General features: G+C 35.2%; 1 protein-coding gene across 9 annotated transcripts in view; it reads right to left on the reverse strand.

Annotated features, from left to right (window-relative positions):
* Positions 1–16675, reverse strand: part of LOC131693897 (zinc finger protein OZF-like) — a 411867-nt gene that overhangs the window by 123971 nt on the left and 271221 nt on the right. For 7 of the 9 annotated variants that reach the window (XM_058982163.1, XM_058982156.1, XM_058982160.1 and 4 more), the window contains 5 exons: positions 7448–7508; positions 7300–7383; positions 2422–2560; positions 2304–2350; positions 1841–1927 (listed from right to left, as the gene is read on the reverse strand). In XM_058982163.1, coding sequence (XP_058838146.1) covers positions 1841–1927; positions 2304–2350; positions 2422–2560; positions 7300–7383; positions 7448–7508 — 418 coding nt within the window. The remainder of the gene's footprint in view (positions 1–1840; positions 1928–2303; positions 2351–2421; positions 2561–7299; positions 7384–7447; positions 7509–16675) is intronic. The other 2 variants (XM_058982162.1, XM_058982161.1) reach the window with 1 other exon arrangement.

A 16675-nucleotide genomic window follows, 5' to 3' on the forward strand; every position in this document is an offset into this window, starting at 1 on the left:
ACAGTAAAAAATGAATTTCACCTTTAAAATAAAAAGTGCGTTCAGTAAAATCCAAATACCTTCGGTTGTAGTGCATCGATATGAAATATTATTATGTCGAATTAAAGGCCATAGAATGTACTTTTGGTCGTTAGAACATTTTGTTTTAGAGCGACTACTGGTTCTGAAGTTATATACGAGTTTATTTAACTTTTTCTTAATTTTTCCTTGTTTTTTAAAGAAAAATGAGCGTTTCGTCATGATTTTCGGCTAGATAAAGCAACCCTAAAAATTATATTTTTATGAAAACTTAAAGCCTGCTGATAACCAATGAAAATAAGCACTTGTTTGTATGAACCCGACTAAAATTACGAAAGCTATTAAACTTTTTCCTCGAAATAAAAGAAAGTGCCGCATTCGAAAAATACCTTCTGCTGCAATGAGACATCAGCTTGAGCAATGAATTTCACTTTGAAGCGTTTCTCGAATCTTTTGAAAAAAATATTTGAGTACCGGTACTGCTGGGCTTTAGTACCGCAGTACCGGTACTCGTCAAAATCGGTCGGTGCTACGAACCCTAGAAAGTTGTGAACATTTGTCAATTTATTAACACTTAAAATTAGTTATTACAGGATAGCAGTTGCCGAATTCATATTAGCACCTCTATTCTTCCAACCTATTTGAACACATTAGTTAGAGCAGTGTCTGCTATTTCTGTTCAACGCATCAGCTTAAATGGCAGGATGAATAAAGGACGATTCAGACGATACACCAGCTTCCGTCAAGGTCAATGGAACGTCACCGTTCCGTCAGAATAAGTTTAATACTTTTCTTTTGGGCCCGTTTACACGTGCCGTACGTCAAAACGTTCCGTGTCGTTGATGTTGTGTGTGAATGCTTCCATTTAACTGCATGTAACTAATCTTGACGATCCGTACCGGTGACGGAAGCCTGATGTATCGTGTGAATCGTACTTAAGGGTGCATTGTACTCGGTTATTCACTTCGCTCAACTGCGAGTATTTTACATTTTCTAGGTCTGATTTTCCAATGTTTACTTCTGCCGAAACCTATTTGAGTGCAATGCAGCAACATTTGGCGGAGGTATGAATGAAATAGTGTGACATCCTGACTAATGAGATGAATAAGGCCTCATCTACACTATTACACTAGTTTTAAAATTGTTTGCCTATGCAAACAGATAATCCTTTATTGGCATTATATATTGGCTTGATTGGAATGTTCTACATGATTTGATCTACAATCAATAAATTGACATTATATCGATAGGTTTAAGTACGCTTTTAAGTACTCGCACTTGAGTGAAGCAATAGTTCTAATCGAATTGTTTTCGTTTCATCCTACCAATTAGAAGATATCAAACGCTACTCTAACCTATTTGGTCGGTGTTAAGTCAGACCGGACTAAGTCGCAAAACATCAAAAAATGATGAGATAATGATAACACTGGATAAAGAATTTCTTCAGCTACATTCCACTTTTACCAGATGTGAAATATGTAACCATACACATGAAGTATGGCAAAAAATAATTTCCAATTATAACGTAGAGGATGCTGTGATTCAAACTTTAAACCCGCTTAAACACCAATTATCTATGCGTTCGAATATATAGGAAAACTACGTACACTGAGATGAATTAGAGAACAGTTAGCACACGTTGAACCATATTTTAATGATCCTCAGATTATTAAGTGTATCTAAAAACCTCAAATGGGCATTTCCAATCATTGTGTAGTGAAATTTCTAAGAACACGTAAACAAAATAACCTATATGCAATGCAAGAGAGCAATGAAATGATAAAAGTGGTTAGTAATAAAATTTGAATAGTGGAAAACTTACCTGTATGTGATCTTATATGAATATCAAGGTAAGGTTTTCGACAGAATGTTGCTGGGCAATGCTCACATATGAAAGGTCTATGATTGGCTGAAATAAACCGTATAAAACGTTTTTTAGAATTATTGATACCACACATATACCTAACTTAAATCTTTGATCCTGATGTGAAAATAGATACAAATGTTTTTCTTATAACTAGTATGAATTCGTAATTGCTAACTAACAACGCTTTTTTGGTTAACGATTTTTCATTTGTGCTGTCACTAAAATCCTATCAATATAAAAATTTACTGACAAATGGTGACAAGCAACTTTAGTATTAAATCAAAGTAATACAAACATTGGAGATAAGATGCAAAATTTGAACGTTCAAAAAATTTGTTTATTTGCAAAAATATAATGAACACAAAATTTTTTAATGTTTTCTGCAAAAAGCTCTACATGAATAGTTAAAAATACTAACGATCATGAACGCGTTTGTGAATGTTCAGTGTTGATTTCTGCGAAAACCTATAAACAAGAAATAAATTTTACATTTATTCGAAATTTTACGCGAGTTTGAGTGAAGCAAAGTACAAAACCTTTTATCGCAACCTTCTCTGTCGCAAACGAAAGGACGTTCACCGGAGTGAGTTCGAAGATGAATTTCTAAATACGGTTTTCGGCCAAAGGACGCACTACATTGATTACACTGGAACGGTTTATGAATGCTCCAATATCCTGGAACAATAGTCGAAACAGAAAGAAGATGAAAAAACGATATTAGTTGCTTGTAACCATTGGTCAGACGTATACAAAAGATAAACTTAAACTGAACTCAAACGTAGCAAGTTTTGAAATATCATCTATTTGTTTAATTTTTTAGGAATAAACCAGAGTAAGATAGGTAACACCTCGTAATAGACAGTTTAAAAACGAATCAGTGAAAATAGGTCTGTGACATTTTATGTACATTTTGTGTTTCGTACACTGGATTTCCCCATATTTCAACGCGTGCAATCTATAAAAAATATCCCCGCAAGTATTCCATCGTGAACATTAGGCAACAGTTAAATATTTCATCAAAAAATTATTAATTCTAATAGTTCATTGTAAAGGGTGTACGGAATCAAATTGCTTCACAAGAAATGGTTCGTCAAAATTCGTTTTCTATCTTAAAAAAAAATATGCGAAACTTTCCGATGTTCGTTTTTTTTAAATTTTATAACCATATCCAACCTACCTATTAACACTGCTAATATTAGTATTCATGACAGACTTTCATATCCTCATCCATTCTAGATGATATATTTTTTCCGTACAAATTAATTATATTTGCGAAAAGGAATATCTTGATAAGCATGAACTTATGAACCCACGCGATCATTTCGTTTCTGATAGCTGAACGAATAGCTGAAGATTTATGCTATGCGATATATTAAATGTATTGTTTTAATTGGTTCTTTTACTGTACAATGAATCTCGGTGGCATACAAATAACTATGCTACACTGCAGACATATGGAACAAACATGGTTTGTTATTTTTTCACATTTCTACGAACAAACACGCGATTTTTACAGTGATTTCTCGAACTATATAACAAATAAAAGTCATTCGTGTAGCTAACTAAAAATGATGAAAATGAATATGGGACTGTTATGCGAGTACAGGCAGAAAAGGAAGTTATTTTTTCTTCATTTCTGCTTCGATTTCACTTCCTTAGGATCAGGGCCGGCAGAAAGCGTGGGTAGTATGGGTAGTACTACCCACTCGAAAATAACTGAGCGGGTAATTACCCACTCGAAATTTTGAGCAATTTCAAAAAATTTAGATGCGCAACGCATGTATCTCGCACTATACACATTTGGAAACATCGATGTACCACAATTCCATTTGCATAAACGAACGTGATTTAATGTAAAGTAATGTAAGCGTGTGCATTGCGAAAAGGGAAACAATCCTTACTAATGGACCCCTCACCCTATGCTTTCTACCCACTCGGGCGTAAAGTGTTTCGCCGCCCCTGCTTAGGATGCTTCCGGAGTGTTTGCGTCATAATACCCCAATATCTCTCAATTGGCCGCAACTCCGGAGCGTTAGCGTTAAATTATGATCCTCGACCCTTGTGCTTCATCCAAGATCATATGGATTGATCTCAGACGAATGATTGGAAAGAGAGCTACTAAGAATGTGGTAATACACGATGAACAACATTTCTCCCAAAGTAGGAATTTCGAGGAAATCATTCCATAATTTTATGGTTTGAATCGAACAGGAGCTTATGAAAGCACATATTTTTCAGAGCACATTCATATCACCAACTGTGTTGATGACGACTTTGAGCCATTTGATATGTCTAAACGTGTTTTTGGAAGAAATGGTCGCTATTGGGGTAAAACCGACACCCTTTCGTTGGGGTAAGAACGACACGCATTTTATATTTTTATGTATATTTATAATTCACTATTATCAAATTATGGTAATAATAGAAAGATATAAAAAAATTATTATCGTGTTCATTTTTAAATATTTTTTTTGTTGAATTTGCTCGAAGCTTTTGATTTTTCTACAATGTTCTCTTCAAACAGAAATTCTGGTGTTCTCTTGGTTTGTCCAATAGAAACTTTATCACATTGAGACCTTGATATTTTGTACACCCAGTTGGTCCGTGAATAATAAGCTTTACTGCGAAGTGTGTTTCACTTATGAGTGAATGAATCCTAACAGCAGATAATGTATAACGCTAGGAAATCCGCTCTTAGTACCTAAATCTAGAGCATAAAATACCATTTATTTATAACACTACGCAATGGAACTCTCTCCTTTTACTTCATGATGGAACTACAAATGGCACATATCTGTATCATACATACTCATATACACATATACACATACTAACTCATACGCACATATTACATTTTTAATAAAAAAGTGGAGAAAAAATAAAATGTGGGGGATGTTCATCTTACCCTAATGGGGCGTCGGTTTTACCCGCAGAGTCTGGATGATGTCACTTTTTCCAAATTTTCGCAACTAATATTTTTTAATCAAATAAATTTTTTGACGCGTTATCAAAATAATCCTTATTAACAACCTTCTAATCAGCAATTTTGCGCAAAAATATAGTTTTGTTGCACTATGCTGTATATTTTCTCCTTAGTGGAGAAGAATTTTTGTAAAAACTATTTTTTCTCCAAAGGAGAAAATTGTTTAGTTTAAGGTTTTTATTCTTTACGCTTTGCGTGGTTTTAAACAATAGACAAAAAATAGTTTTTACTAAAATTGTTATCCACTAAGGAGAAATATGCACTATACTATGCACTATATCTTGCATTAGTCTGCTAAGCCAAAGTTTCGATGTCATTAGCTCTCGTCAGCTTAAAATGAGCTCCCTTTCTTGCGGGACATCTCGATTGACTAGGGGTTTGCTCAGGAATACAAATTGTGTCTCCGTCAATCCGGCGCTTAGTCCTGTCATTAAGTTAGTAACGGCTTCTGACAAGACGAAGTCGGCACGCCAATTCCATAACTGTTTTGTGGAAACTCAGAAAAAAGGTTAAGCTTAAGGTGTCGGTTTTAACCATAATTCTTCTATGTGTAAGACGGGTGTCCATGAAATTTCAAATTGGAAACTGGTATTTAATAGAATCTTAAAACAGGTAGCAATATCACTGACATTAAATGCCTTTATGTAGATCTCACAACCATCTCTAATACCCTTGGTTAGCTGTGTTACCGTTGATATACCGAAAAAATACACTCTGCATTGACACTTTATACCAGACGCCCCCTTAACGCGTAAATGTATTTAAAACGTTTTCCTTGCGGGATATCGCGCAGGACTAGGGGTTCGCTGAGAAACTGTAATTGTTTTGTTTTTGAAGCTAGCTTAGTCCATTAACTAAGTTAGTGTCGGATTCTGATGATACGAAGTCGAAACGGATTTTCCATAACTAATTTAGTAATAGGTTTTGCGCTCTTCACGCGTAAAGATGGTTTTAAACAATTTTCTCCTTAAGGGACCGTACACAAATGACGTAGCTTTTTTCAGCGATTTTTGACCCCTCCCTCCCCCCTCGTAGAATTTGGTCACAAAATTCTAACCTCCCCCTCGTAAATAACGTAGCATTTACCTACCCCCTCCCCCTCGTCCCATGCACAGCGCCCGGGTGATGAAAAAAAATTACATGCTTTTCAATTATTTTAAATACATGTCCTTTCGAAATGTTTGACGACTTTTATCAACATTTTCATCATAACAGCAAATTACATGCAAAATAAGCCCATTTCATCACAAATATAGTGTTGATAGTTTTGTTTTGAATTTTATATGTCAAGGGGAGCATGAAGAGAAGTTTTCTCAATCCTGTAGCTGCCAATGATTCTAAGAAGCATACGTTCATCTAAATCACTAAATTTAGTTTGGTTGATTTCGAAGTGAAAATTTAATTCAGCTTCCAAACTAAGTCTACTAGTTAGCAACATTAGCTAACTAATGTAGCAAGTTAAATCCGCATACAAAATCTTTTCGTATTTTTGCGAACTAGAAATTGAAATTCTGCCAATCGTAAAATTTACCTCATGAAAAACCGCATCAAAAGTAACTTGTTTGAATTTAAATTCATTTCTCTTGGGAATGGAGGATCATTAAATTATTTTCTCTAAACAATGGGTTTTAAACATAATGCTACGTCGCATAACTTCTGACCCTACCCTCCCTCTCGTCACACGTCGTCACAAATTCGGTATACCCTCCCTACCCCCCAAAATGCTACGTCATTTATGCATGGCCCCTAATGAAGAAAAAATTGTTTTCCACTAAGGAGAAATATAGCATAGTGTAACAAAAATCGATACAAAAATGGAGTAAAATTGAGCAAAAAAGTTTTCGGAAGTGGCATTTTTCGTATATTTTCGAAATATGATTTAATGGTATTGTTAAAAATGAGTATGATTGATGTTACCAATTGTGAGAAGTTTAATAAAATCCAAATTCTTCAAATTCCTTTAAAAAAGGTTAAGGCCATAACTTAGAAAACAATGTGCTTGTTGTATTTTTTATTTACTGTTGTATGTCCACAACAATTTACAGAAAAAGCTCGATCGACGAAAAATGGTTTGCGCACTTGGCAGATTTTTACTCGCAACAATCCATTGAAAATACTGATAGTAAAACAACACGTAGTAGTACAAAAAGTATTCCAACAGTAAGTTTCAATTAAAAAAGGCGCATTTTTATTTACTGAAACGGTGCTACTATGTTCAATAGAATTCCCACTTTATATATGGACAATGTCGCGTAGAGCGGCAGTTTAATCAGTTATGAAATCTAATTTACACAATAATCCTTTTTTGTGGGGTTTTCGGACTCTGGCTCTGTCGTGTATAAATTGAATCTTCAATTTCTATACCTTTAAGTTATAACACCTTTTGGAAATATGCAAATAAAAGTGGCGAAGTCGTCCTGTGAATACTTACTCAAATGAATTTTCTTATGTGTATTCAATGATGATTTTTGGCTGAACCGCTTCAGGCACACTTCACAAGAAAAGGGCCTTTCACCTGAAATTTCACACAAATTAGTATCAATTGAAGTTTCTTATTCAGCTTTATCATTCGGCGTTACCTGTATGTGTTCGCATGTGAACTTCCAAATACGGCTTCCTACAAAAAGCCGCTTCACATACCTGAAAAGCGGAGAAAATTAATAGTCACGATTTCTGAGAAGTTGATTTAAAAAAAAGGTTATTTAGTGCTTTTTCCGTTCATAGTGACTGCATCTTTGAAAATAAAAAATATGTTTTGCATATCCATTTTCATTCTCGGAACACGATACATAAGAAACGAAAAGATCTAATGATAGTGTTTGTGTAGAAAAAATGAATAGGTATAGACTAGGACATAAGCTTAAAGCTACCGTTGCACTTAGAGCTGCAATTTAATATCTATTGATATTGAGAACATAGGGGAGAGTGAGGACACTTGATCCTTGGGGATATTTGATTCCCTGGCCATATGCGTATAATCTATACGCATAAAGTTATCACAATATAAAAAGAAAATGAAGTATTTGGTCGTTTATGATGTTAAAAAACAAATCTGATGCATTACATTTTGTTGGAAGTTATATAATATTTTAGAAAATATGTGTTTAAATCCATCTCGAAGATCTTTCCACAAATTTTTTGAATGGTTGTATGAAATCGTCGAACTAATTATTTATGAATATTTTCAAGTACGATTACTTTCTAAGTACTTTTGACTGGAAAAAACAAGTTTTTCGAAAAAAAATTCACAATACATGCAAATAAAATTTTGTTCACCTCATGAAAAAGCCAGTTTAACAACACTGATTTACCGCAAATACTTGTCTTGACTTTCTACTGTGGTTAAAGTTTGCCATGCATCTAAAAAGCTAGTCTTATTAATCAATTTGTCAGGATAAATGATTAGCTGAACTTTCGTGTCTATAGGTCATAGTGTGCTTTGTTTATTTAGCCCTAGTAGGCGGGGGATCAAGTCATTACACGTTTTTACAAAAGCCTTTGGCATGATTTTCAAAATTGTTCATATTACTGACAGGACATAGTATTCGGATTTATATATTATCCATAGCTCTTACAATTCGAATTGACTACAAGATGGCGTATTTTGCAATTGAAATTCTTATTTCATTGAAAAGTTATGAGAAAAAACAAAAGTGGGATCAAGCGTACCCACTCTCCCCTAATGTTTGTTTATTGGCTTTGATGAGAGATACGCTGAATTTGAAGCTCGTTGGATGCTGATTAAAATTTATACTAACAATAGCATCAAGTTATCTGTACAGTATATGGCGGGGACGGGGAAATAAATAGGTATATATAAAAATAAAACCAACATAATCCACCTAGCAGTGAGATGAGACATTTCTTTCACATATCACTGTTGGATCACTCAATAGCTTGCAGAACTCGTTCAAGTGAATCAAATGAATCAAATGAATCAAATGAACCAAACGAATCAAATGAATCAAATGAATCAAATAAATCAAATGAATCAAATGAATCAAAAGAATCAAATGAATCAAATGAATCAAATGAATCAAATGAATCAAATGAATCAAATGAATCAAATGAACCAAAAGAATCAAATGAATCAAAAGAACCAAAGGAATCAAAAGAATCAAATGAATCACATGAATCAAATGAATCAAATGAATCAAATGAATCAAATGAATCAAATGATTCAAATGAATCAAATGAATCAAATGAATCAAATGAATCAAATGAATCAAATGAATCAAATGAATCAAATGAATCAAATGAATCAAATGAATCAAATGAATCAAATGAATCAAATGAATCAAATGAATCAGATGAATCAAATGATTCAAATGAATCAAATGAATCGAATGAATCAAATGAATCAAATGAATCAAATGAATCAACTCAATCAAATGAATCAAATGATTCAAATGAATCAAATGAAATAAATGAATCAAATGAATCAAATGAATCAAATTAAATGAATCAAATCAATATAAATAAAATGCACAAAAAATAAAGTGATCCAATTGAACAAAATGAACGAAAAGAAAGCTGATTGAAATAAATAATTAAAATGCAAAAATCATATACTCAAGATTAGTCAAATATTAAAAAGGAATAAACAAGACGAATGCAATCAATGAAATGAAGAAACTGAAGAAAATGACTATTTAGAATAACATTAAAAACCAGTTTTGAATAAAGTAAATAAACGAACCGGATTGTACGAATTTGAGAGCTATTATATCAGAAAGTTATTATTTTTTTTTTAAATTCCATCATCTGAGTAGTCATTTCTCATAATATGCAATGAACGTTCTAGGGTTTTCATTCTTTTTTGTTTCCACTTTGTCGTTTTCGTTGTTGTTTTCTTGACGGCGTCGTTTAAGATTATCTGATGTTTCTACTTTATTGATGGACCTTAATTAGTAATCAGGAACCTGGAATGTTCAATTTGTTTTGGAATTAAAAGTTTTTGGTCACATATTCCCAGAAAAAACATTTTTGTGCAGAATTCATTTGCATTGTAGTAATTGGTGGGAAGTGTCTAAGCTATGTCGAGAGCACAAAAGTCGCGCATTATAATTCAGTCTCTTTCCAGTCATCCTTATAACTTGCATATTGTTTCGTTCGGAATTCTCGTTGAGGAAATATAAATAAATGAGTCCTATACAAACCAATACTACGGAAAAGAAATGGTTCAAATTTTCAGGATAAGTATTTAATTTGTTGGAAACGCAAGTGGCCATTGAAAGTGTCACTGGGCATAACAACTGCTTTTAATGGATGGACACGCTTGAAATTACAAGTCTTAATATTCAGCTAATCAATATGTTTCTAGTTACATTGGTCATGAAAAGGGTACCTTCGGGTTCACTTGTTGTTACACAGTAATGTGTATGGCAAAAATGTAGTCAGATCGAACGTGGGCCGAATTATCCAACGCCTCTCTACTAATTGTGACTGCCATTGAAACATTAATTGAATTGTAATTAGTATAGAGCAAAAATAGACAACATTAAGTTAGAAGAAACGTTTTACTTGTATCTCCCATCGAGAGTGGAATTTTTGGGAGACCTCTTTTCTCGGATCTAATTCGTGGATATTTTTGGGCTTTGATCCTGTAATGTACCGTTTCGAACAGTTAATCCAAACCCTTTCAGAAAGTATCTCTCAGCATGAGAGAGCACACAGCTTTACAGAACTTTATATAAAAGCAGAGATTAATAAAGAGCTGGTCTCATTACCAGTAACGTGATAAACCTAATTAGATCCCGGCAGATCTTCATTGCATATAAAGAAATCCACAGGTCAAGTATATAACAGTGGAGACGTTCGGAAAACTTAGTTTTTTTCGGATAATAGTAAAGTGGAAGCGTGCAGAATCTTTTGGTGAGAGTGATAATTCGCGCCCAGTGAAGTACTTTATAAAATTGTATAGTTTGTTCTGGGTAGCGTGCAATAAGCCTCGAAAAGTAAAATCAATTGTTTGATTGGCGTCCATGCGACCATTTTGTGACCTTTTATCACATGCTGACACGAGGTTCCAGCTTAGACCACCATTTTGTAGTGTGGCGTGGTTCGCTGATCACCACTTGATCGTTGTAATTCGCTATTCAGCGTGCTCAGTGTAACGATAATACTAACGACTACTGATAGTGTACGGTGAGATCAGTTTTTTTTACTCGGGTGAAATCAGTGAGTGATTTTGTTTCGCAAGCACAGATAGAAAGTTCTCGTAAGTGTTCCGTGAAAGAAAAGCGTTGATTATTCTGTGCGAAGGCGGTGATCGTCCCGTGAAAGTCTAAAAAAAATCAATCGGTGATCTACAATTGCAACAACGTGATCAGCCAAAGACACACGATTATACATCTCTGTGAGCATCTAATACGTGGGGCGAGAAACGCTCATTGGACGAGGGGATTGACGGAGAATCGAGCCTCTGTTAGTGCAGGCTGCAGTGAGTGAAGTTCGTCTCACTGAACTGATAATCGGTGAGCAGGAGTAAAATTACAGGTCACGTAAGTCGTTCTAATTTGTATTTTCTTTCTATTATATTTCCAAGAACAATTTTGTGATTTACCATGTCCTTGATTGGCAGTGTTGACCATTTTGTAAGAGGGTCTAGTTTCAATCATTATTTGGAACGCAACTAAATAATGTATATGAGGAGAGAAAAAGAAGTCTTTTTATTACCTTAAGCGGACCGGTCATTTTCGAAGAGTTGCTCTACCCAGGAAAAGTTTTAAACACTATTAGTTACGACGATATGGTGAGCAAACTGAAGGACCGTTTAGATAAAAGCGAACCGAATATGATGTATCGATACAAATTCCGCAACAGAGTTCAGGGTATTGAGGAATCTGCTCAAAATTATATACCTGTTATAAAACTGCTGGGGGAAAATTGCGGATTCGGGGATCATAAGGACGAAGCAGTGAAAGATCGTATTATTTTGGGTTTGCGGGATGAGGATTTAAAAAAGAAATTATTGATGCAGGACGGTGTAATGTTGGATGAGGTAGAGAAGGTTGTAGTGAGAACCGAGTTGGCGGGCTTGATAGCGAAATTTCTCGGAGATGATGCAGAAAGAGTTCTTTCGGTGAGACACAGGTTGGGAAACAAGTCTTCTGGGTTCCATGGTGAATCCAGTACACAAAGCAGACCGTTTGTCAGATTTCACGATCGCAGTCGAAGTCGTAGTCGCAGCGGCGACAGGGCAAATTATTTCCCCAGAAATGGTTATACTCGCAATTCTTTTTATAAAAATCAGTACGATACAGCAAATAGCCATGCTCACTTGATATGTAACCGATGTAAAAAGCGGGGGAACCTTAAAGGTTATTGCAGGATGAAGGGAGCGCGCGAAGTTGTAAATTCTATTTGCCAGAGAGAGCACTCGGATGAAACTTATGATTTTAAGCGTTTGAAAATTACACAGCGAGACGATGATGATAATAGGCGTGTTTCGAAATTCAACATTGCTCAACAATTGGTCATCGATGACCAAATTGTTGAGTTAAACATGGCCGCCGCGATTTTTTTCGGTGAGCAAAAGAGAAAGTTTTGCTCTGTTGTGATACAAAACTTCGGATGCAACTTTGCACGTTGGAGAACTGCGACACCCATTCCCCTCTCGCTGCTGAGCGGCAAAGAGAAACTAAAATAAGCTGGTACCAGTGATGCCACATTTTATATTATTTACCGGGAATAAAAAAATTGCACTACTTTTTCAGAAAATTTGTACCGAAATTTACAGCTATAAGTTAATGCAAACGTTTTGCTAATTGAATAATATTTGGTTAATTTGGGTGTTTTATACATCAACCTTTCCAACCTCGCTTTATTTTTCCGTCAATAATAAATAAAAAACACTGAGTTCTTAGTGCAAAAATCATTTGTTCTATTGTTAATAAGTTCATTCGCCAGCAAAACATTTGTTTGGAGTAGTCAAAACACATTTGTATTACACACCAAAGAAAAACAGTTTCCGTAAATTTATATATCCTATATACACTTTCTCAATATTACTACGTATTAGAAATGTCAAATAAAACTATTGTTTTACCATTTTATCTCCAAAAATATGTACCATGCTGTAGTTTCCTTAGATATCATTTTAATCTGTACCTATACAATTCAAATAATCTGCAGCTTTATAGAAACATCTGTACTTTTGGTAGCACTGCGCGGTACGCATACAGATCTGTCAATCGCGCTTCTCATTCGTTCTTGAAATGATGGTGGGGCATGCAGTTGGCTGAAATAAATTCCCATTCTCACAACATGCGGTCGGCACCCAGACATGCTATCTCTTTCGCTTCTTTTACCTGTTGTATAAGCTTCTTTCAAGAATGCGTGTACCACCAGGTATCTGCTACGCCGCCATGATTTCTATGCCAACATCTAAAACGTCGCGTTAGGGTCGATCCACAATAAACAGAATCGATTTCATTCGACACAATTTTGTGATAGTCGATTTCGTTTAATTTGGTGGTGCACCATGGTGTAAAGTTTTTGTTATTCACCGACATGTCCAAAACAACACAGTTCTTCAATTAGCTATCCAATATTTTCGCTTTTTAACAAATGTCTAAAAATTGAGTCATGCCGTACGGTATCTGGCAAGTGAAAATCGAGCTTCTAGCAAAACAAGCAGAACCATTTGAACTGTCACGGGGGCCCATAATTTGTGTGCCCGCTGAGATGTTGACTTATGTCAGTTCAATACAAATGGGATAGGGGTGCCATATACGTGTGTACCACCGTCAACGAAGTTTTGGCGTCAGTGTGCTCTTGGGCTCGCATCTGGTAGGATGGTAATGGTTGTTAATTGATGCGCGCAGTTGTACGATGAGGCATTCAATTCAAGCTGCGTTCAAATACAGTTTTTCACTATTCTCGGGTTATTTTTGCTAGTATCAGTTTCTCGGCGATGGTTTGGCCGATTATCACAAATGCCTCAAATTAAAGGTATATTTTCCTGCTACAAAATTTCGTACGGATCGGTTGTATGGTTCCGGAAATATAAACTGTTAATCGTCCGGTCACATGAAATTCCCATAGAAGAAGGAACTAAAAAATTCTAAGAAATCGAATTTGAATTTGGGATGACAAATATCTTTAAAATGCATGAAACATCGAGATTTTAACCAAACCATTTTTGGTGTTTAGATCATATGGGCATCCTTCCTATACATTATGCGAACATTATCCTCTTTCTCCTACCAGCTGATCAAGACGACCAAACTCAAACCGCTGATTACTGGTTCAAGTTATCGATTTGGTCTTTTCTTTTACAAAATTTTAGAACTCGAATATTGATTTCTTGTATATAGTTGTCATGTCATGTATAATGAAAATGCATTACACTCAGGTTTTTTACGCGGGAGATACGTACCGCGTTAATTAGAAAATCCGCGTAAAAAGCCGCGTTATTTCGAAAATCCTCGTAAAGAAACTTCGTTAATTCGAAAGTTCGCCTAAAAAAACTCTCAACACAAGACTTAGAATATTTTTAAAAGTTTTTTTTTGCACGGATTTCGCAATTAATACGGTTTCTGCAAAAATAAGTCCTTTTGAATGCAAAAGACTTAGACTTTTTCCTACAAAAATGCTAAGTTCCTTTAAATCCAAAGAACTTAGAAGAATTTTAGCAGGTTTTTTTGCGCGGATTTCGCAATAATCTCGTTTTTTGTAAAAAAATATGCCTAGTCCTTTTGAATGCAACAGACTTAGAAGATTTTCGGAACGATGGAAGAGACGGGTCTGGACTCCTTATGTCCCGCACCTCAACAATATGGGTATTTTCTGAATGGTCTTGACGAGTAGGTGCCAGATGTGTTGGTGTCATTTTAAAATCCAAGATGGCGACTTCCGGTTTAGCGAAATTCTCTACAACCCATGCAATATGGATATTGTCGGAATAGTCTTGACGAGTAGGTGCCAGAAATGTATGTTTGACGGCATTTTGAAACCCAAAATGGCGACTTCCGGTTTAGCGAAATTCGCTATAACCCATGCGATAAGGATGTTTTCGGAATGATCTTTACGAGTAGGTGCCCGAAATTTATGTTTGATGCCATGTTGAAATCCAAGATGGCGACTTCCGGTTTAGCGAAATTCGCTGTAACCCAATATAGGTATTTTCGGAATGGTCTTAACGAGTAGGTGCCAGGAATAAATAAATAAATAAATCAGCATCTTCAACGCAAGGTTGTCCATAAAAAATTGATTTTTGAAGCCATTTTGAAATCCAAGATGGTGATTTCCGGCTTAGCGAGATTCTCTACAACAAATGTCGATGTTTGACGTCATTTTGAAATTCTAGATGGCGACTTCCGGTTAACCGAAATTCCCGAATGAAAAATCTGGGCGATCATCCAAAACATCCTCGAATATAAGATCTAATCATAAACTAGCGAAATGTAAAATATTTTTATGTGCGCATCCAGAAGAGTGTGGTGAGAATGGAAGTGAGAGAAGAAAGAGATGTATGTAATGTGAGTTGGGGGTTTTAATTGATTCAAATTAAACACATTGCCAAAATTCAAGTAAATTCAACTGTTTAATTAAAGCTATTTGTACTTCCCATACTGATTGGGTTATAGCGAATTTCACTAAACTGGAAGTCGCCATCTTAGATTTAAAAATGGCATCAAAAATCAATTTCTGGTACCTACTTCAAGACCATTCCGAAAATGTCCATATTGTTGAGGTGCGGGCCATGAGGAATCTTCCAGACCCGTCTCTTCCAGCTTTCCGAAAATCTTCTAAGTCTTTTGCATTCAAAAGGACTTAGAATATTTTTGAAAAAAAACCGTGGTAATTTCGAAATCCACGCAAAAAATAAACTGCCAAAATTCTTATTTGTTATTTGCATTTCAAAGGACTTAGAATTTTTTTTTCAAAAAACATCTAAGTCTTTTGCATTAAAAAAAGGAAATTTATTCATTTCAACTACCATCGAAGGCATTTTGAACATTATTCTTCATTAGATGCACAATATATGTACCTATGTGAAAAACAGGTGCGAATATTACGCACTACTATTGCACTGACGGATCGCATTCATTGCAATTGAGTAAATTTCAGGCAACCTATATTTTAACTAAAGATTAGGACAAATCAGACTGAAGTCCACGCTGTCACGTAGCCAGAGGGAAGGAGGGGGAGTCTAAAGAGTAACTCCGCTCTCCCACCACCTTTTCGGGAATAATGATAAATGATCACAAATAAAAAATAATAATAATTCCAAACAAGCGAGTTTTCAAATTGATGTGAAAATGATGTAGAATAAATTTAATAGTAGATTGAGCATTGGCAAAATCAAATTCTTATATTGGCGATCCTGCCGGTTATTGTAAAAAGAATCCAGTTAGAATCCCTCACGCAATAACCAAAATAAGGAAAGAGTGAAAGCGTGTAAACTGAAAGGTTTCCCAAAAACAATATGGCGACTCGAAAAAAAAAGAATTGTGAAAGCTTGTAAACCACGTGCCTTTTCATACTAGCAAAATTCCTGCTTGATCGCCTGTCATGAAAATGGCTGCTTTGTAGCCTGCAAAGAAAAAACTCAACAGCCGCATGCATATATAATATTTCGCAAAAATCACCTTAGGGGCCATCCATATACCACGTAGACAATTTAGGAAAGGGTAGAGGTCACGAGAAAGTCCATGCTTGTCCATTGGGATGGGGGTGGGGGTATGGGTAATGTCCACGTCATCATATTTTTGTCTTTTATAAAAAAAATGAAACAAATTTGTATTATCATTGGTGTGAGCGGTTATATTCAAACATTTTTAAGATTTTTAAATAGTCCA

The sequence above is a fragment of the Topomyia yanbarensis genome, chromosome 3 (genome assembly GCF_030247195.1).
Source record: "Topomyia yanbarensis strain Yona2022 chromosome 3, ASM3024719v1, whole genome shotgun sequence".
NCBI classification, from domain to species: domain Eukaryota; kingdom Metazoa; phylum Arthropoda; class Insecta; order Diptera; family Culicidae; genus Topomyia; species Topomyia yanbarensis.